The sequence below is a fragment of the Choloepus didactylus genome, chromosome 17 (genome assembly GCF_015220235.1).
Source record: "Choloepus didactylus isolate mChoDid1 chromosome 17, mChoDid1.pri, whole genome shotgun sequence".
Classification (NCBI taxonomy): domain Eukaryota; kingdom Metazoa; phylum Chordata; class Mammalia; order Pilosa; family Megalonychidae; genus Choloepus; species Choloepus didactylus.
The window spans coordinates 59,539,420-59,562,078 of record NC_051323.1 but is presented as its reverse complement, the minus strand read 5'-3'; the positions used below and the strand labels follow the sequence as shown (position 1 = coordinate 59,562,078).

At 41.4% G+C, this 22,659-nt stretch overlaps 1 protein-coding gene across 2 annotated transcripts in view; it reads left to right on the top strand.

Annotated features, from left to right (window-relative positions):
• TTC27 (tetratricopeptide repeat domain 27) overlaps positions 1–22,659 on the top strand; it is a 202,183-nt gene that overhangs the window by 39,968 nt on the left and 139,556 nt on the right. For both annotated transcript variants that reach the window (XM_037806843.1, XM_037806844.1), the window contains exon 8: positions 18,908–19,020. In XM_037806843.1, the coding sequence (XP_037662771.1) occupies positions 18,908–19,020 (113 nt within the window). The remainder of the gene's footprint in view (positions 1–18,907; positions 19,021–22,659) is intronic.

Genomic DNA, 22,659 nt, shown 5'->3' with positions numbered 1-22,659 from the left:
ACACAGCAAGAGGGGGCTGGGCCGGCCTCTCGGTGTCTGGCCTGGAGGATAGTCCGCTGCAGATACTCTCGGGGCCAGGGAAACGGAGGGGAGAGCCGGAAGCTGAAAGAAACCCCGTGGCTCACAGCTGGCTCCCTGGAGGGCTGGATAAACTCCTGCCTGGGGCTGTGTCCACAGCCCAGAGCCCCACCAGTTGTCCTGGAGCTGGGCAGGAGAAACTGTGCAAGGAGGGGGGGGTTGAGACGCCCCATTTGGCCATCTTTGCATGAGGCTGAGAGCGCCCCTGCACGGCCCGGTGGCCTGGGGCTTCCCTTGAGGGACGGCGCGCACTGGTGATGTAGCACGGCATTCCCTCGGCAGAGCTCCTGGAGGATCATGGCCAGGAGGGGGGACCCGCTCGGAGAACCTAGGGACACTACGCCAAGTCTGGTGGTTTGTGGGACAGCAAGAGAGAGGGTCTGGGGCTGAAATGAAATGAAGGCTTAGACTCTTGCAGCGGCCTTGAATCTCTGGGAACCTGGGGGATTTGAATATTAAAGCTGCCCTTCCTCTGTGGCCACCCGTACACATGCCCCACATTCAGGGCGGACAGCTCCAGCAACACACCCAAACTGAGTTCTCCAACTGAAACCCACAAGATTCATTTCCCCACACACCGCAGAAACAAGGTTGAGAACTGACTTGAGGGGTATAGGTGACTTACAGACGCCATCTGCTGGTTAGTTAGAGAAAGTGTACATTCCCAAACTGTGTTTCTGAAAAATTAGATTGGTATCTTTTTCTTTTTTTCAACTTGAAAAAACCCTACCAAGCAAAGCAAATGCCAAGAGGCCAAAAACAACAGAAAATTTTAATGCATATGATAAAACCAGATGATATGGAGAATCCAACTCCAAACACACAAATCAAGATATTGGAAGAGACTCAGTACTTGGCAGAATTAATCAAAGAACTACAATCGAGGAATGAAAACAATCGAGGAATGAAAACATGTCCTTTAGGACATCAAGAAGACCATGGTCCAGGATATAAGCAACTTAAAGAAGACCCTAGGAGAGCACAAAGAAGACATTGCAAGAGTAAATAAAAAAAATAGAAGATCTTATGGAAATAAAAGAAACTGTTGGCCAAATTAAAAAGACTCTGGATATTCACAATACAAGATTAGAGGAAGTTGAACAATATCTCAGTGTCCTAGAAGTCCACAGAACAGAAAATGAAAGAACAAAAGAAAGAATGGAGAAAAAAATAAAAAAAATCGAAATGGATCTCAGGGGTACGATAAATAAAATAAAACGTCCAAGTAGGCATGTTTAATCTCTTGCTTCCAGGGCCCACCTCATTCCTGGGCATCATGTCCCATGTCGCCAGGGAGATTCATTCCACTGGGAGTCATGTCCCTCTTGGGGGGAGGTTAATGAATTTATTTGCCAAGTTGGGCTTAGCAAGAGAAAGGCCACATCTGAGCAACAAAAGAGGTTCCCTGGAGGTGCCTCTTAGGAAAAATTATAGGAGGACTCAGCCTCCAATTAACAACCTTAAATTTCACAAGGGCAAGCCTCAAGTCAAGGGCTTGATTTATTAAGTAGTGAGTTCGTAATTTCTTTTAATATATATTCTACCCCAAGATAAACAGCCAGTTTCTTCCATTGTCTTCACTTAGTTGTGCAGTCATCATCACTCTGAACTTTTAACAATTATCATAACATAATACATCCCAGAGCTCTTATCAGCTACTGATTATTCATCCCTAGTATTAGTGTAATGTTGTTAAGATATTCCTATTAAATATAGTCTTTAATATGTAATGGGTAGTTTTTCCATATACCGCTCTGTTGTTAACCCTCTGCACCAGTGTCATACCTTGTAAGTATATCATGCTAACACTTATTTATGTTGTGGTGCTACTCTGTGGGTTACATGCCTTTAAACAACCATATACAAACATGTTCTCCTTTAGTGCGTCACTGATACTTCTAATCCCATTAACAAACCATAGTCATACCCGACCATTCCCATACCAGTAAGTTCATCCTCATTATCATATTTGTATGTATTAGATTATCGTTCCCCCTTCACTTACTTCTGTCTATCTCTAGGTCCCCTGTAATCTACATTAAGAGGCACTTATTTTACATTTTTCATGAAGTTCACATTAATGGTAACATACAATCTCTCTCCTTTTGTGTCTGGCTTATTTCACTCAGCATTATGTCTTCAGGGTTCATCCATGTTGTCATATGTTTCAGGACCTCGTTCGTTCTTACTGCTGCATAGTATTCCAGGACCTCGTTCTTTCTTACTGCTGCATAGCATTCCATCATACGTATATGCCACATTTTATTTATCTACTCATCTGTTGAAAGACATTTGGATTGTTTCAATCCCTTGGGAATTTTGAATAATGCTTGTTTGAACATCGGTGTGCAAATATCTTGTTTGTGTCACTGCGTTCAGATCTTCCAGGTATATACCAAGAAGTGAAATTGCTGGATTGGAGGGTAGCTCTATATCTAGCTTTCTAAGGAATCACCAGGCCGTCTTCCAGAGTGGCTGTACCATTAAACAGTCCCACCAACAATGAATAAGAGTTCCAATTTCTCCACATCCTCTCCAGCATTTGTAGTTTCCTGTTTGTTTAATGGAAGCCTGTCCGGCGCCGCCCCGCTCGACCCCTGTTCCCCGGCCGGCGAGGGGAGAAACAAGGGATGAGAGAGAGAGAGATGCAGACCACGCAAACTGACCTGGCTGGAAGTCACGACTCGAGCCACACGGCGGTTGCGAGAGCAAGTCTTTTACTGAAGCTAGATAAGCATTCTCTGTTACAGGTTTCCACGCGGGGCAGAGTGCCTCGCGGGAGAGCAGCCTCGATGTGGCCGTCAGGTACGGCTCCTAGTGGGCTGTCTCCCCGAGGTTCGCTTGGGCAAACTCTTAAGTACTCTACTCATAACCAATGATCTAGCGCCGCGCATATGCACTCAATTGGCAGATAGGAATAGTGAGTGTGCACGTCATAAGCGGAAGCAGGATATGGGCGCCATCTTGGCTCATTCGATGGGCGGGGGGACTTTGGAGCAGGTTTACAGCGCATGCGCTATGCCCGTCCCGGGAGACGGCTCTCCACATCTCCCCCTTTATTATTTATATCGACCCAGTGTCCCCAGTGATGAGTGTGCTCCCGTGAACCCAGATGGCTCACAATTTGTTCCGGTGCTTTGGGGAGTCTGGACTAGGTCTCAGCCATTTAGCGGCGGAGCCTCTAGCACCGACCAGAATGCTCACCTCATATGGAGACAGGAGAGTCCGTGAGCTGGAAACAACATGACTCTCCCTGCAGTGCTTTGCCTTGCAACTGGGGGACAAAGGCGGGGGCAGGGATAGCATTAACCAGAGTCGGAGGCGTCACTAGGCGTCCCTATGCATTGGCTAGAGTCAAGTCTGGCCACAACTATGACTCTGCCTTAGGGACCTACCTGAGACAAAAATTATGACTGCTGGCGTCGCCCGTTATACCCGGGACACAGCTGCGCGCTTAGCTACAAACCTCGCTCCCGAGTGCCCCGCCCGAGGCGGCCAGGATGGGGTATGGCCATCAGAATGGTCGCTGTTGGGGGTATCAAAGGTGGAGGACATAGCCATCATAGTGGTAACACGGTACTGCCGCGCTTGAAACAGGCGTTCTAGCAAAGATTTAACAATGACTAATCCCACCAATGGTCCCACCATCAAGAGAATCCAATTAGTCAAATTGGGCCAAGAGAACCAAGAGGTGACTTGGTCCCACAGATTTTTTACAGTCTCGCCCAGTGTGGAAAGGTCGAAACTAACAGGCTTCAATTTCCTAATGTTCTCAAGTCCCTGAAGGTCGGATTTCACTTGGTCGGAGAGATTGGTGAAGTTGGGGAGATAAGTGTCCTTGAGCCACTCGGCGACATCTTGCTGCTCCTCTGTCAAGTTCACCCTAACCGGGGTGACACAAAGCCTCCCGAATAACCATCGGGTATCACACGTCTGCTGGAGAACTCTCCAGAGTCCATCTATTTCTAGTCCAAGTTCATCTATCTCCGCTAGGAGTTTCTGAATGGCCTGGAAATTTAAGTTCAGCATCTGATTGTGGCGGCGTAGCACGTCTCGGGTAAGGTATGCCTCTTGGACGCCTAGACTTAGAGAAGGGGATATTGTTAAGTGAAACAACTTGAGAAACAGGGCCAACCCAGTCGGTTGCCTTGACGGGGAGCCAGACATAACTTGGGCGATACACTAGGATAGCGGGGCGGCGAGGCATCCGGGTCTTTGGAACGGTTGCAGACTGTAGGAGCAAACCCCGGAAGGAAAAGGCACCTTTGAGTCTCATTTTTACTCAAGATCCCTTCACAAGACTGGCGGCTCTTCCCTGTAACGTTAAGAAATTCAAGCAAGACTCCCTTACTTAACTCGCCATTACCAGTTTCACAAGTAGCATTCGCCGCAACTGTGGTGTTGACAACCTTGACAGAGAGGTTAGCAAAAGAGAGGATCAGTGTGTCATTGGTGAGGGGGAAGGACTCGTTGAAGCTTGTGGAGGAAATATTTCTGTCAGAAGGCAGGTGGTGGAGACCTAGAGACAGGGTACGAGTGAAAAACACAGGAGAGGCGGGAGACCCAGCAGAGAATGGGGCCAGGGTCGGGGGATGATGCCACAGGCCCCAAAGACCACTCTCCTGCGCTACCACAGTTCCACTAAAAAAAGAAAAAGGCAGATTAGAAGGATTGCTATAGGAGAGCAAAGAACAGAGTTACCGATCCTCTTTTTGGGCAACCGCGGGGTGGTCAGTCCTACTATTATCGTCTTGTCGGTCGTCGCCATCATCAGCAGGGTCGGAGGCTTGGTCTAATGGTTCAGGTTGTATATTCGTTGGCGTTTCTGACAGCTGTTCCTTGGCTTCTTCAGGTGATGTCACGGTTCTCACCAGTCTTTCCGGAACCCACACTGGTTGACGTCCTGGTTCCTGGGGAAAAACACAAACAGAGCCTCTGGCCCAGCTGAGCACCGGGTCAGGGCCTTTGTGGCAACGGCCACACGGCCTGGTTACTGCACCTGGTTCGCCAAACCGTTGAGTGGCAGGGGGCTGACGTCTATTGGGACAATCTCTCTTAAAGTGCCCTGATTGGCCACAGCCATAGCACCCGTTAGACTTTGCCCCTAAGGTTCTCGGGCCTTTTGTAGCCACCTGTAGGGAGCTAGCTAGCATGGCAGCTAGACCTGCATTAGTTAAAGGGCTGCCAGTATCTCTACAGAGCCTGACCCACTCTGTCAAATTTTTTGCTCTGTTTTGTGCCAGGATAACTTTGCACTCCTTGTTGCACTGCTCAAAAATCATTTGCTTAACCACAGTCTCTGCTACTCCTGGATCTGAGAAGATTCTCTCAGCTGCGGTTTGCATCCTGGCTACAAAATCCGCAAATGGTTCTGTGGGGCCTTGGTGTATATTGCTGAGTGAGGCCTGAGCCTCTCCCTTACCTGTTAGCTTTTTCCAGGCACCCACAAAACAGCGGAAGATCTGGGCGTAGACCTCTTGTGGGAAACCCGTTTGGTTCTGGGCATGGGCGCCTCTCCCCAACAGCATGTCAGCATTCCACCCGCCACGTCTCCCCGCCGCATTCCTTGCGGCCTGCTCTTCAGCTAACTCCTCAAACCATGCTTTCCAATCTATGAATCGGCCTGACGGCAAGCAAGCACGGGCTAGCTGAAAAATATCTGCGGGTGTATGATTTAGAGCAGAGAGGTTCTCGATCATGTTCAAGGTATAAGGGGCATTGGGGCCATACTGATGGACGGCCTGCCTCAATTCCCTCAATAGTTTGTAATCATATGATTCGTGCTGATTGCCACCTTGGGGATTGATAATAACCGGGTACATTTCTGAGACTGGCTGCGGCTCAAGTGGCTGGTAGCCACCCAGCATGCCAAAAGGTCTAAATGTTGTGAAAGGGTTCCATCTCCAGAAATGTCTCCCACCACTACCTAATGGCAAAGGGTCCTGAGGGCCTGTGTACTCGGGCGGGGGGTACGGCAAAGGTTGCCCCTCCCCTGACCGGCCCATCGGGGTTTCCGGGTCTGGCAGCAAAGGATAATTACATTTACTGGGCATGGCCACTAGAGGGAGCTCTCGGCGAGGTCCTTTGGTGGGACCGCCCAAGGCGTCAGTTGGGAGCTGGGGTGTCCCTGGGGGTGCAGCGGTAGACATTGGCGGGGCGGAAGGCCGCACGGGTGTGGCGGGAGGCTCCTCCCACTCAAGTAGCGGGGATGCTTCCGCCTCCTCGCCAGTATCGCTATCTGACTCTGAGTCAGAGTCACTGGACTCCGGCGGTTTGCCCTTATAGGAGCCGTCCGCTGACGAAACTGACTGGGTTTCTTGGAGCGCGCACCGTGCTTCTTGCAAGGCAGAGGACGGGCTTAGGCCGGCAGCCGATTCTAGTTCAAGGACCGCACGGACGGTCTCCCATATGGGTACTAGAATCGGGTCCATACACACGCCCGTCTGGCGCGCTCGGTCTATGTCGCGACCGAGCTTCATCCAAGAGGGTAGGCTAAGGCTGCCGGTGCAGGCAAACCAAGGGGCAAAAGTATCAACATCATCAAGAAAACGCTGAAGGGAGCTTTTCCTGACCGAGATACCCCGTTGTTTCAAAAGGTTCTTTAAGGGAGCTAAGAGAGGTGAACTTCCGGACTGCCCCATGATTGCAGTCGGCACTATACTTCAGTCACTCGGAGAGCTCTTCCGAGTCCCCCGGGGTCACCTGAAAACCCACGGGCCCTAACTATCATGTAATAAGACGCACTCACCTTCTCGCGTTGATCAGGCGCGGGAAGTCCGCCGTAAGCTCGATGCGCAGCGCTGCTCTCCTCACAGAGGGACCGTCGAGAGCGAGGCAGGAGGAGGAGCGTTCCCCGTACGGGCCACCACTTGTCCGGCGCCGCCCCGCTCGACCCCTGTTCCCCGGCCGGCGAGGGGAGAAACAAGGGATGAGAGAGAGAGAGATGCAGACCACGCAAACTGACCTGGCTGGAAGTCACGACTCGAGCCACACGGCGGTTGCGAGAGCAAGTCTTTTACTGAAGCTAGATAAGCATTCTCTGTTACAGGTTTCCACGCGGGGCAGAGTGCCTCGCGGGAGAGCAGCCTCGATGTGGCCGTCAGGTACGGCTCCTAGTGGGCTGTCTCCCCGAGGTTCGCTTGGGCAAACTCTTAAGTACTCTACTCATAACCAATGATCTAGCGCCGCGCATATGCACTCAATTGGCAGATAGGAATAGTGAGTGTGCACGTCATAAGCGGAAGCAGGATATGGGCGCCATCTTGGCTCATTCGATGGGCGGGGGGACTTTGGAGCAGGTTTACAGCGCATGCGCTATGCCCGTCCCGGGAGACGGCTCTCCACAGAAGCCAATCTAATTGGTGTAAGATGATATCTCATTGTGGTCTTAATTTGCATCTCCCTAATAGCTTGTGAAGAAGAACATTTTTTCATTTGTTTTTTGGCCATTTGTATTTCCTCTTCAGAGAAATGTCTTTTCATATCTTTTGCCCATTTTATAATTGGGCTGTCCGTACTATTGTCATTGACTTGTAGGATTTCTTTATATATGCAAGATATCAGTCTTTTGTCAGATATGTGGCTTCCTAATATTTTTTCCCATTGAGTTGGCTGCTTCTTCACCTTTTTGAAAAATTCCTTTGAGGCATAGAAGCTTTTAAGTTTGAGGAGTTTCCATTTATCTGTATTTTCCTTTTGTTGCTTGTGCTTTGGGTATAAGGTCTAGGAAGTGACATCCTAATACAGGGTCTTGAAGGTGTTTCTCTACGTTATCTTCTAGGATTTTTATGGTACTGTTTCTTATATTGAGGTCTTTAATCCATTTGAGTTAATTTTTGTGTAGGGTGTGGGGTAAGGGTCCTCTTTCATTCTTTTGGATATGGCTATCCAGTTCTCCCAGCCTCATTTGTTGAATAGACTGTTATGTCCAAGTTCAGTGGTTTTGGGGGCCTTATCAAAGATTAGCCAACCATAGATCTGGGTGTTTATCTGTAAATTCTCAATTTGATTCCATTGATCAATATGTCTATCTTTGTGCCAGTACCATGCTATTTTGACTACTGTGGCTTTATAATAAGCTTGAAAGGCAGGGAGTATAAGTCCTCCCACTTTGTTTTCTTTTTTAGAATGTTTTTAGCATTTCAAGGCATCTTTCCTTCCAAATAAATTTGATAACTAGTTTTTTCCAAGTCTACCAAGTAGGTTGTTGAAATTTTGATAGGAATTCATTGAATCTGTAGATAAGTTTGGGTAGAATTGACATCTTAATGACATTTAGCCTTTGTGTCCATGAACAGGGAATATTTTTCCGTCTTTTTCGGTCCCCTTCTATTTTGTTTAGTAAAGTTACGTAGTTTTCTATGTATAGGTCTTTTACATCCTTGGTTAAGTTTATTCCAAGGTACTTGATTTTTTTAGTTTCTATTGAGAATGGAATGTTTTTCTTGAGTATCTCTTCAGTTAGGTCATTTCTAGTGTATAGGATCATTACTGACTTATGTGCATTAATCTTGTATTCCGCTACTTTGCTAAATTTGTTTATTAGCTCAAGTAGCTATGTCGTTGATTTCTCAGGGTTTTCCAGATATAAGATCATATCATCTGCAAATAATGACAGTTTTACTTCTTCCTTTCTGTGCCAGTTTGAATGTATTATGTCCCCCAGAAAAGGCCATATTCTTTGATGCAGTCTTGTGGGGCAGATGTTTTGGTGCTGATTAGATTTGCATGGAAATGTGCCCCACCCAACTGTAGGTGCTAACTCTGATGAGGTATTTCCATGGAGGCATGGCCCCACCCATTCAGGGTGGGGCTTGATCAGTGGAGCCATATAAATGAGCTGATGGGCAGAGGGAACTCAGTGCAGCTGTGAGTAATGTTTTGAAGAGGAGCTACAGCCAAGAGGGACACTTTGAAGAAAGCACAGGAGCTGCAGATGAGAGACATTTTGAAGATGGCCGTTGAAAGCAGACTCTTGCTCCAGGGAGCTGAGAGAGGACCAATATCCCAAGTGCAACTAAGAGTGGCATTTTTGAGGGACTGCAGCCTAGAGAGGAATGTTCTGGGAGAAAGCCATTTTGAAACCAGAACTTTGGAGCAGATGCCAGCCACGTGACTTCCCAGCTAACAGAGGTTTTCTGGACACCATTGGCCATCCTACAGTGAAGGTACCTGATTGCTGATGTGTTACCTTGGACACTTTATGGCCTTAAGACTGTAACTATGTAACCAAATAAACCCCCTTTTATAAAAGCCAATCCATACCTGGTGTTTTGCATTCCGGCAGCATTAGCAAACTAGAACAGATTTTGGTACCAGAAGTGGGGTGCTTTTGCTGATGAGTTTGCAAATACCAAACATGTTGGAATGGCTTTTTAAATGGATAGGGGAAGATTCTGGAAGGATTGTGAAGAGCTTGATAGAAAAGGCCTAAACTGCTTTGAAGAGACTATTTGTGGAAATATACTTCTTATGAGGCCTTGAAGAGAAACGATGAATGTGTTTTTGTGAAGTGGAAGAAAGGCGGTCCTTGTTTTAAAGTGGCAGGGAATTTGGCAAAATTGAGTCCTGGTGTCAGATGGAAGGAAGAATTTGAAAGTGACAACCTGGAATACTTAGCTGAGGAGATCTCCAGACTATGTGTGGAGGATGTACCCTGGCTTCTCCTTGCGGCTTATAGTAAAATGCAAGTGGAGAGAGAGAAATTTAGAACTGAACTCTTGGGTTCAACGAAACCAGAAACTGATGGTTTGGAAAATTCCAGGCTTCCAGGGCATGAAACCCCAGAAGCTACAGCCCAGCATGAGGATGTAACCAAATAAACCCCCTTTTATAAAAGCCAGTCCATCTCTGGTGTTTTGCATTCCAGCAGCATTAGCAAACTAGAACACTTTCCAATCTGGATGCCTTTTATTTCTTTGTCTTGCTGGATTGCTCTGGCTAACACTTCTAGCACAGTGTTGAATAACAGTGGTCACAGCAGGCATCCTTGTCTCATTCCTGATCTTAGAGGGAAGGCTTTCAGTCTCTCACCATTGAGTGCTGTGCTGGCTGGGGTTTTTTCATATATGCTCTTTATTATATTGAGGAAGTTTCCTTCAATTTTTACCTTTTGAAGTGTTTTTATCAAAAAAGGCTGCTGGATTTTGTCGGATGCCTTTTCAGCATCTATTGAGATGATCATTTGATTTTTTTATTTTGATTGGCTAATGTGTTGATTAATTGCTCCAAGTACTGTGTCTCCTCTGATTTTTTGATTTGGGTGTTTGGGTTTGGGTTATCTGTATCTTCTGGTTTCTTCTTATGCTTTAAAATTTTCTGTTTTTGACCTCTTGGCATTTGCTTATCCTACTAGGGTTCTTTTAGGATATGCAGGCTTATTTGAACAATTATCTATAATTTGTCAGAGCTACAGCTTGGTGTAGTGCACGTTCCCTGACTTACCAGCAGATGGCGCCTCTAAGCCACCTATTTCCCTGAAGCCAGTTCTCCCCAGTTTCGCCTATGCTGTGAGTGGGGGTCCAAACCTTATGGGGTTTAGTCAGTGCACCAAATTTCTGTGTGCAATTGGGGCCGCCAGCTCTGAGGGTGGGGGTGTGTACCCTGTGCAGTTAGGCAAGGAAGACTGCTTTAAGACTCAGATCTCCCAGCCATTCCCGGAGTCTTAATGCTGTTGCCTGAGTCCAATCCTTCAACTCAGATTCCCCATAGTCTCTGTCTGCTGCGGCCCCCAAGTCCCTGGGATTGGTGTAGGGCCCTTGGGACTTCCATGTGGGACCCCACCTCCAAGCCATGCACTCTGCGGGCCTCTGTGGAGGAAGTCTGTACGTCACAGGTATGCGGAATCCCCAAGGGAAGCTCTTGGCTGCAGCCCTGTGCAGGGGCATTCCTAGCCCACTGAAAAGATGACTGTACGGGCATGGTAACTTCCCACTTCTGTGGACCTTTGCCTGATGCAGCTGGCTGTTTGTAGCTCCAGGACGTTTAGCTGCAGGTGTGCGAAAGGCTATTGTCCACGCCAGATACTGTGGTGGGTGCCTGGGGCACAGAAGGCACTTCCTACCGCATTCTACTGCATGGCTCTTGCTGTCAGATCCACAGCCACTTTTGGGGTTTTTAAACTAACAGACCTCCAAACACCACCCCCAGTTTTCTCCCCACTGTGGTATGGCTGCCGTTTCCCCAGCAGCCTCACTCACTTGTTTCCGAACACAGACTTTTGGTTTCACCAAGTGCGTGGTCACTGTGGATGTAGCGGACCTTGTCCAGCCGGTACGTTCCTGGAACTGGTGTTCTGGAACACTTTCTGCCTTTTATCTAGTATTTTTCATGGAGAAGTATTTTACCCTGTCTCTCCTAATCCGCTATCTTGGATCCTTTGTCTACACCTGATTTCTTACACTAAGAGAAGGGCTCCGATGTGGAAGGAGTGGGACCTGGAGATGTGGAAGGCTCCACCCATGATCCTCCCTGGCCTCACAGTTCCTGCTATGTGAGAGCGTGCCCAAGATGAAAAGACCCATTTTAATTTCCAAAGGAGCTGTATAGGGATATGAAGAATCTTGAATGATGATTGAAAGTATTTTGAGCTCCTGTTTGTGTGTGGCAAAGAAATAATCCCCTGTTGCTGGCACGGACATCTCAGGCCTTCTCTGGTGAAGGGAGGAGTCCTGGGCCGAGAGAAGATTTAGACTCCTGTCACATCCTGACTATCTAGCCTAGGCAAGAACTTAGGAAGGTTTTCCCACAACATACTTTTTTAAAGGATCAGATTAGATGTTTAAATTTACTATACAAGTTTGTTATTAAATATTAGATATTAATAAACAGTTCGATACAACCCTTTAAGAATGTATAATGGGGAGAGTTTGGGGGGACTCTGTGGCTACACTGTCCAGTATGTAGCCCCCAGCCACAGGTGGCTATTGAGCCCTTAAAAGGTGATTAGTCCAAATTTGAGATGTGCTGTATGCATGAAATACACATCAGAATTTGAAGACTTAGTATGAGAAAAAAGAACGTATAGTATCTCATTAATAATTTTTCTAGTGATACATGTTAAAATCATAATATTTTTAATAAATTAGGTTAAACAATTTCATCTTTTTAGTTTTACTTTTTAAAAATGTGGCTATTAAAAATTTTTGAATTACATATGTAGCTCTATTTAAAAAATTATGAAAGGCCTGTGGTAAAAATGAATGGCCACCAGAGTGTGCTGTACATCTATCGGCTCTGCCTTTGGAAGAGTGCTCCTTCTGGAAGAGCCGCTTTTTCTGTGGAGCCTGAGGAGCTGCCTCAAGTTCTATGTTCCTCCCAGTCAGCAGTTGTTAGGGGTTGCTGCGCTATTCTCTTGTAACCCTGCAGATAGTTAGGGTGAATTCAAGGATAGACAAGGAAGGCTATTCCTTTGGCCAGTGACTTATACAGATTTAACTGCTTACGCTAACTCCCATTTCCACAGGTTGACCTCTTAGCTGTAGACTATTTTCAGCATTGTAAAACCAAGGGACTCTGTCTAGCTCCATTTGATGCTTAAAGTCTCTCTTGTTTTAGTTACACTTTTGTTGAATTAGGAAAAAAACATCTAAATCAACTCTATTGAGGAATAATTTGCAGAAAATAAAAGGCACCCATTTTAAATGTTCAGTTTGATGAGTTTGGGCTATTGGGTTGATTCATGTAACCAGCACCATAATCAAAATATTGAACCATTTCCATCATTTCAAAAAGTCTCCTCGTGCCGCATTGCCATCAGTCCCCTTCCCTCCTTCTGATCTGCTTTCTGTTGCAGATTAGATTTGCTTTTCTGGAATTTCACGTAAATGGAATCACATGGTATACACTATTTTGTTCCTGGTTTCTTTCTCTTAGCATAATGTAGATTAGTGATGATGTGTTTATTCAGTCACCTGTTGGTGGACATTTGAGTTGTTTCTACCCTTTGGCTGTTCTGAATAAAGCTGCATGGAACATTCATGTATAAATCTTTGTGTGAATGTATTTTTCATTCTCTTGGTTAAATGCCCAGGAATGAAATGGCTAGGTTGTAGGGCATTTGTTTGTTTTTTTCTTTATTAGAGAAGTTGTGGGTTTACAGAACAATCATGCATAAACCACAGGATTCTCATATGCCACCCCACTACCAACACCTTGTGTTGTTGTGGAAGCACATGATGTAATTGTCCTATTAGCTGTAGTCCATGGCTTAACGTAGGGTTCACTGTGTGGTGTAGTGTAGTGCCATGGATTTAAAAAAATTTGTATTCTGTTACCATATATACAATCTAACATTTCCCCTTTTAATCACATTCAAATATATATTTCATTGCTGTTAATTGTGTTTACAGTGGTGTGCTGCCATCACCACCATCCATTATCAGAACATTTCCGTCATTCCAAGCAGGAACGCTGTGCACTTTAAGCCTTAACTTCCATTTCCCTATTCTCATCCTGTGCCCTGGTAACCTTTATTCTATATTCTGACTATGAGTTTGCTTATTCTAATTATTTCAAATTAGTGAGATAATACAATATTTGTCCTCTTGTTTCTGTCTTATTTCACTCAACATGATGTCTTTAAGGTGCATTCATGTGTCGCATGTATCAGTACTTCGTTCCTTTTTATGGCTGAAAAATATTCCATTGTATACATACTCCACATTTTATTTATCCGTTCATTGGTTGATGGACACGGACATGGGTGGCAATTGTGAATAATACCACTATGAATATTGTGAATAATTGTGAATAATGCCACTATGAATATTGGTGTACAATATTGGTGTACTATGCCACTATAAATATTGGTGTACAATGTTGGTGTACAAATATTGGTGTACAAATATTGGTGTACAAATAATTGTGAATAATGCCACTATGAATATTGGTGTACAAATATCTGTTTGAGTCCCTGCTTTTAATTCTTTTGCATATAGATCAAGTAGTTGGGTTGCTGGGTCATATGATAATTCTATACTTGGCTTTCTGAGGAACTGCCAAACTGTCTCCCACAGTGGCTGCACCATTTTACGTTGCCACTAGCAGTGAATGAGTGTTCCTATTTCCTTGCATCCTCTCCAACACTTGTCATTTTCCATTTTTTAAATAGAGCCATTCTAATGGGTGTGAAATAGTATGAGAAGCAATGGTAAGTGTATTTTTAACTGTATGAGAAACCTTCAAACTGTTTTCCAAAGTGATTGTTATTTTACATTCCCACCCTCAGTGAATGAGAGTGCCAATTCCTCTACTCCCTTGCCAACACTTGGTATTCTCAGTCTTTTTAGTGGGTGTATAAGTGGGATCTCATTATAATTTTATTGCCTTTTGGTGATGCATTTTTTAAAAAAATCACATTGGTTGAGGTGTAACTTATGTAGAGAAGAATTGAATCGTGTAGTTTGATGAAATTTGACATATATATGCACCCAGCCACAGTTACTGTCAAGATATGGAACATTTCTATCACCTCAGAAAGTTCCATCATGTTCCTTTGCAGTTAACCCCCTACCTGCATGGCGCTGGACAGCTGTTGATCTATCCTCTTTTGTATCTGGCTTCTTTTGCACAGCATAATGTTTTTGAGATTCATCTGTGTGGTTGCATGTCAGTAGTTTGTTCCTTTCTCTTGCTGAATAGAAAGCCCTTGACTGGATGTAGCATAATTTGTTTGTTTATGTGTTGATTGGATGTTTGGGATGTTTCCAGTTTTTGGCGATTACAATAAAGTAGCTATGAGTATGTATCTACATGTTTTAGTGAGGGCATATGTTTTCATTTCTCCGGGTAACTACTTAGGAGTGAAATCAGTGAGTCAGTATGGTGAGTGTGTGTGTGTGTGTGTGTGTGTGTGTATTATAAAAAACTACCAAACTGCTTCAAGTGGATTTACCATTTTGCGTTTCCACAAGCAATGTATGAAAGTTCCATTTGCTCCATAGTCTTGCCAGCATGTAGTATTGTCATTCTTTTTAATTTTGGCCATTATAATGTATATGTACTGACAGTTCATTCTGATTTTAATTATTATTTCCTGATCTTTTCGTGTGTTTGTTGGCTATTTATATATATTCTTTTGTGAAGTATCTGTTCACATATTTTGCCTGGTTTTTAATTGGGTTGTTTCTCTTTTCATATTATTGAGTTGTGAGAGTTCTCCATCTATTCTGAATAGAAGTCCCTTTCTCAGATATTTGAATTGTGAATATATTCTCCTAGTCTGTAGTGTAGTTTTTCATTTTCTTAGCACTGTTTTCAAAAAGCAGAAGTTTTAAATTTTGATGAAGTACCGTTTATCAAGTTTTTCTTTTATGGATCATATTTTTTGGGTCTTAATTAAGGAATCTCTGCCTACCCCAAGTTGCTAAGATTTTTCTCCTATGATTTTTTTCTAGAAGGTTTTTAGTTTTATTTTCTACATTAAAATCTGTGATCAATTTTTATTTAATTTCTGTGTACAGTATGTGATAAAGGTAGAGGTTCTTTTTTAACTTTTTAATATCTCTATAGCTGACTAATATATATTTAAAATTTTCTATTTAAAGTAGTTGTAAGTTTATAAAAAATTCATGCAGAATTTACCCATATACCACCCCCACTCTCATCCCACAATGTTCCCTTCCATAATATTTTGCATTAGTGTGGTACATTTGTTACAATGAATGAGCCAATATTATTATAGTTATATTATTAACTAAAGTCCATAGTTTACATTAGGGTTCACTCATTGTGTTGTACACTTCTATGAGTTTATTTTTTTTAACTTTTATTTTGGTAGTAACATATGTACAACATCATATTTCCCATTTTAACCACTTTCAGGAGTTTTATTCATTGGTATTAACCACATTCACAATGTTGTGCTACCGTCACCATGATCCATTAACAAAACTTTTCCAAAACTTCAAACAGAAATACTGTACCCGTTAAGTATTAACTCCCCATTCTCCACCCTTCCACCTGCCCTTGGTAACCTTTATTCTAATTTCTGGCACTATTAATTTGAATTTTCTTTTTATATCATATAAGTAAGATTATATGATATTTCTTCTTTTGTGTCTGACTTATTTTATCAAACATGAGGTCTTCAAGATTCATCTGTGTTATAGCATGTGTCAGAATGTCATTCCTTTTTATATTTGAATAATATTTTGTATGTATATACCACATTTTGTTTATCCATTTGTCTGTTGATGGACACCTGGGTTGCTTTCCCTTTTTGGCTCTTGTGAATATAGCTGCTACGAACATTGGTGAACAAATATCTGTTCGAGTTCCTTCTTTCAGTTCTATTGAATCCCCTAGAAGAGGATTGATTGGGCATATGGTAATTCTTTACTTAACTTTCTGAAGAAATGCCAAATTGTTTTCCACAGTGACTGCAAGATTTTACATTCCCACCAACAATGTATGAGGCTCCCTATTTCTACCTATATTTATCAACACTTGTTATTTTCTGCTATTTACACAATGGACGTTTTAGTGGGTGTGAAATAATATCCCATTGTTGTTTCGCTTTGCATTTCTCTAATGGCTAATGATGAGGAGCATCTTTACTTGTGCTTACTGCCATTTGTATATTTTCTTTGAGTACATGTTGTTGAATTGTAGAAGTTCTTTATATACTCTGGATATTAAACCTTTGTCAGATTTATGGTCCCCAAATATTTTCACCCAATCTGTAGGTTGTCTTTTCACTTTCTTGATAAAGTCTTTTGATGCACAAAAGATTTTAATTTTGATGAAGTCCGATTTATCTGTTTTTTCTTTTGTTGGTGTGCTTCTGTGTACAGTCTAGGAGTCTATTGCCTAACACAAGATCCTGAAGATACTCCCCTATGTTTTCTTCTAGGGGTTTTATAATTTAATTCTTACATTTAGGTCTTCGATCCATTTTGAGTTAATTTTTGTATATAGTTGAGGTAGTGGGCACACTTTCACCTTTTTTGCATGTGTTTTCAGTTTTCCCAGAACAGTTTGTTGAAGATACTATTCTTTCCCCATCGAGTGGACTTGGCTCCCTTGACAAAAGTCAGTTGACCATAGATGTGACAGTTTATTTCTGAAGTCTCAGTTTACCTCCATTGGTTTACATGGATGTCCTTGTGCCAATATTATGCTGTTTTGATTATTGTACTTTGTAATAAGTTTTAAAATTAGGAAATGTGAGTCTTGCAACTTTGTATTTATTTTCCAAGATGATTTTGGTTTTCAGGACCCCTTACTCATGCATACCTGGAAAAAATGCCACTTGATCATGGTGTATAATTTTTTTGAAGTGCTGTTGGATTCAGTTTGCTAGTATTTTGTTGAGAATTTTTGTATCTATATTTATAAGAGATATTGGTCTGTAAGTTTCTTGTGGTTCCTTTTATCTGGCTTTGGTATTAGGGTGATGTTGTCCTTGTAGAATGAATTAAGGAGTGTTCTCTCCTCTTCAGTTTTTTTGAAGAGTTTGAGGAGGATTCTTCCTGCAGAGTTTGGTAGAATCTACCAGTGAAACCATCTAGTCCAGGGCTTTTCTGCGTTAGGAAGTTTTTGATTATTGATTCAGTCTCTTTACTAGTTATTGGTTTGTTTAGATCTTTTGTTTCTTCTTGAATCAGTGTAGGTAGTTTGTGTGCTTCTAGGAATTTATCCATTTTGTCTAGGTTACCTAATTTGTTGGTGTACAGTTGTTCATATTATCCTCTCGTAGTCCTTTTTATTTCTGTGGGGTCAGTAGTAATGTCCCCCTTTTCATTTCTGATTTTGATTGTATCCCCCTCTGTCTTTTTTCTTTTTGTTGGTCTAGCTAAAGGTTTGTCAATTTTGTTGGTTTTTTTTAAAGAACTAACTTTTGGTTTTGTTGATTCTATTGTTTTTTTATTCTGTATTTCTGCTCCAGTCTTTGTTATTTCCTTTCTTCTTCTTGCTTTGGGTTTAATTTGCTCTTTTTCTAGTTTTTCCAGTTTTGAGGTTAGGTCTCTGATTTGAAATCTTCTTTTGTAATCTAAGTATTTAGAGGTATACATTTCCATCTCATCACTGTCTCTGCTGCATCCCATGAGTTTTGGTTTATTGTGTCTTTGCTTTCATTTGCCTCAAGAGCTTTCCTAATGTCCCTTGTGATTTGTTCTTTGACCCATTGGTTGTTTAAGACTGTGTGATTTAATTTCCACATATTTGCGAATTTTTCAGTTCTCCTTCTAACAGTGATTTCTAGCTTCATTCCAGTATGGTCAGAGAAGATAAAATGTGTGATTTCAATCATTTTTCAATTTATTGAGATTTGTTTGATGACCTACCATATTCTCTTTCAATCAGATGATTCATGTGATTTGAGAAGACTGTCTTCTGCTATTGTGTGAAGTGTTCTATATATGTTTATATGTATGTTCTATATATTTTTAAGTCTAGTTTGTTTATAGTGTTGTTCAAGTCTTTTATTTCCTTGTTGATAATCTGTCTAGATGTTCTATCCATTATCGAAAGTGGTTTACTGAAGTCTCCTCCTATTAATGTAAAACTGTCTTTTTCTCCCTTCAAATCTGCCAGTATTTGCTTCACGTATTTTGGGGCTCTGCTGTTAAGTGCGTGTATGTTTATGAAAGTTATGTCTTCTTGATGAAGACTATATATTATCAATATATAGTGTCCTTCTTTATCCCTTGTGATAGTTTTTGACTTAAAGTCTCTTTTATCTGATATTTGTATAGCCACTCCAGCTCCTTTTGGTTACTAAACTTAAAGAAAAAGTTGTTATCCCCCCGGAAACCTGTCATGTTCTGCTCTGTTGAATGAATCAAATTTAACTTTTGGTCCAAATATTTTGTTTGTGTTTCATCAGAATCTTGAGCTCAATGATGATACTCTTCTGAATGAGATAAAGTTAGCAGATTGTGAACAGTTTCAGATGCCTGACCTATGTGCTGAAGAGCTTGCTGTTATCCTTGGAATCTGGTAAGTTAATTACTCACTTGGTTACTTTGAACCCGTTGCATGTTGGTTCTCTTGTGTTTGCAATAAATCTTTATTAGGAGCAATGAAGAGGTCTGGATAAATAGGGAATCCTGTAATGCTTGTGAAGGTCAAAGGAGAACAGTTGGGCAGAAATTAAAGATCAAAAGAGAACTGTTGGGCAGAAATTAAAGGGTTAGAATGTAAGAATTTCAGGAATCCCCTGTGAGTTGCTATACTCATTCTTCTCTCCTTCATAAAATTTCTTCGGATAGCCTTAACTAGGAATAGATTCTTTATAATGTTTTAAAGGTAGATGAGAATGACTGTTTTGACATTTGGAAGGTTTTTGTATTTCAAAGGATAAAATTATTTTAATATTATTGAACCTTATGTGTGATGAAAATAGTTTTTCCTTTTTTTCTTTTCTTCCTATTTTGAAACAGTTTCATAGTTGCAAGGGCAGTGCAGAAAACTTTCAAGGTACCCATCATCCTTGAATACTTAAGTGTGCATTTCTAATAAACAATGGTATTTCTGTATATAACCATAATACAGCTTTCAAAATCAAGAAATTAACATTCATTCTTTGCTATCATTTAATTTTCAAACCCCATTTAAGTTTTTGCAGTTTGCCCCCAAATCTCCTTTATAACAAAAGGATCCAGCCTAGAACATATGTTTTATATGTATATATATTTGTCATGTCTCTTTAGCTCTGTCAACTTGGAGTACTCACTCATTTTTGCTTTACTTTGATGATCTTGACACTTTTGAATTTACGTGGCAGTTATTTAGTAGACTTTCTCTCAATTTGAATTTGTCTGTTTTTTTTTTTTTAAGTGATTAAATTCAGGTCATTTATCTTTAGCAGGGTATCAGAGAAGTGAAGCTTTGTGGTTCTCAGTGCATCCTTGCAGGTGGAGGACAAATTGAATGTGTTGTACTAAGGTGAAGTTAACTTTGATGACTTAATTAAAGTGGTGTCTGCCAGGTGTCTCCACTGTAGGGTTATTCTTCTTCCCTTTGTAATTAGTATTTTGTATGTAGGTACTTTAAGATTGTGTAAATATCCCATTCTTCATCCAACTTTAAATTTATTCATTCATTTATTTATATTAGTAAGGACTTATGGCTCTATTTTATTCAGTGGGATATAATGTGTCCTTATTATTTTTTTGATGCTTGGATTGTCCCAGATTTGGTTAGTGTGAGCCCCTTCAGGATGTTTTCTGTGTCCTTTTGACACATCCTCATCACTCTGTTAGCATGCCCTTACTTTTTACTACAAGATGTGCCAGGCTGCCCCAGCCCTGGGATCAGCTGTTGCTGATCCCTGGTTGCTTTGAGAGGAGAAAGGAGTTTAGAAACTAAGATTTGGGTACTCAGTGTACTCATTGCTGTTGGTAATGATTGCTTCTAGGCCCTCTCAGCAGACAGAGCTAAGAAATAGATGTGTATATCTATAGACATACATATATACACATTTACATCTATATTTATTTTTGTATCTATCAATATGTTTATTGCAAACCATGAGTTCACGCTATCTCTAATTCTACTCCAAAACCACAGGGTTCACTTAGGTCCTCCCCCCCCCCATATTTGTGCTTCCCTTTTCTGACAATGAAGATCTTAGACCCTGTTATCCTTTATTTATTTCCTTATTTGATCATTCCCCCTGTAGGTTACCAACCTGTCATTATTGCCAGCCCTCACCCCTGCTTACCTTGTTTGGTCCTACTTTTGGACTCTATTCTTGGGGAAGAGAAGGAGAAAGGGAAGAGAAAAAAGGAAGAGGAAGAGTAGTAGAAATATTGTTGAGCTGGGGTCTTCAGGGAATTCCTTCCTCTACTTTTTCTTTCCTCTCTTCCCTTCCTTTTATCACTTTCTTTTTCTTCCCCTTCTCTGCCCTTCTCTTCTTTGTTTCCCTTTCAAGAGATCTTTCCCTTGGTACTCAGTACAACTTGTGTCACTGTTGGCCCAGGGAGACTGTGTTGACACAGTGAATATTCAGAACCTTCAATCTTTTAATGCTGAAATTTTCTCCCTTGTGTTGTAAGACATACCTCATATTAATCATGGGAATCCTGTTGTTCTGCATCAAGAAAGATGTACTTAAGGCTTTGGTTTGTAAGCGCAAAACACAGACTTCCTAGTTGATTGTCTTGTGATTGTCATGTCTGTGGTATCACTGAGATTTAATAACGTGCAAAATAGACTATCTCACGGAGTTACAACACTGAAGCCCTTTAAATTAGTAAAGGCAATTTAGGAAAGGTAGCATTTAAAAATATGTTCTTTTAACTTAATAGCTTTTTACCTCATACATATAAACAATAGGTTTTCATTTATACAAAAGTTGAATTCAGTTTTATGGTCTCCTTTTACTTCTTTAAAAGGGACCATATTGATAAGTGTTCTGTTTCTAAATCCAAATCAATTCTTATACCACAATATTTGATTCTAATAACAGAATTTACATTTACTATGAGAAAATTATTTGTTCAATTCATATTGATACTTAGTATATGATAATGTGAACAACAGCCATGTATGTACAATATTTTGTGCTAGGCATTACACTGTTTGCATTCACATTATTCCTCATTAGTATTCTAACAGCCCTAGGAGTAGTTGTTACTTTTCTCTGTTTTCCAGATGGGAAAAGTGGGTTTGAATGGTTAAATGATTTGCCCAGAAGTAAAAAGCAGGATTTGAATCCTGGATTTACTGACCCCAAATTCTGAGTTCTTTTGTTTATGCTATTTTTTGAAATATTATTTTGGTAAATTCATACTTGTCAACTCCTCAGAAAATTAAGTCAAACCAAATAATATATTTCCAGGCATTCCATCAATTGTTAAATAGTATATTGAATTATATTGAGTTTCCTATATTTCAGTTGGGAAAGGACTACCAACCAAGAAAATTATCATCTTCAAAAACTGTTTTTTCTCCCCAAATAAAACCTTGGTGGATCTCCATATATAAAACAGTTAAAAGTGCTAAATGGATTTCACAGCAGTTTAAATCTTCATTGTTTAGTAGAAATGACTTGATTATTTTGTGCATCTTTGAACATATGATGCAGCCTTAAAAACGTCTTGGTTATAATATCCATGGACTGATGATTCTCATGAATTGGGCTAGTATGGGAGGTGTAAACAGTGATTTTATTTCACTGCCTGAGTTTTGTTTTATCCCTATGGCTACTAAACCCTATAAAGAGGTGACTTGGACATTGTTGGGTTGGAAAGGAGACTTGGAGAAGGTAAATTCTTATCAATTGTAGATTGACACAACAGTGGGGATGACCTCATGCTCCCTATCTCAGACTCTTTTTTGTTTTGTTTGTCTGTTTTTTTAATTCAATTTTACTGAGATATATTCACATACCATACAGTCATCCAAAGTGTACAATCATTGTTCACAATACCATCGTATAATTGTGCATTCATCACCACAATCAATTTTTGAATATTTTCATTATTCCAAAAAAAAAGGAGGAGTAAAAATAAAAGTTAAAAAAAGGATACCCATGCCGAGCCCTCTATCTTGGGCTTGCCTCTTATGAAGCTCATTACTGCAAGAGAGGAGGCTAAACTAATTCATATATATAAGTTATTTGATTTTTAGGTA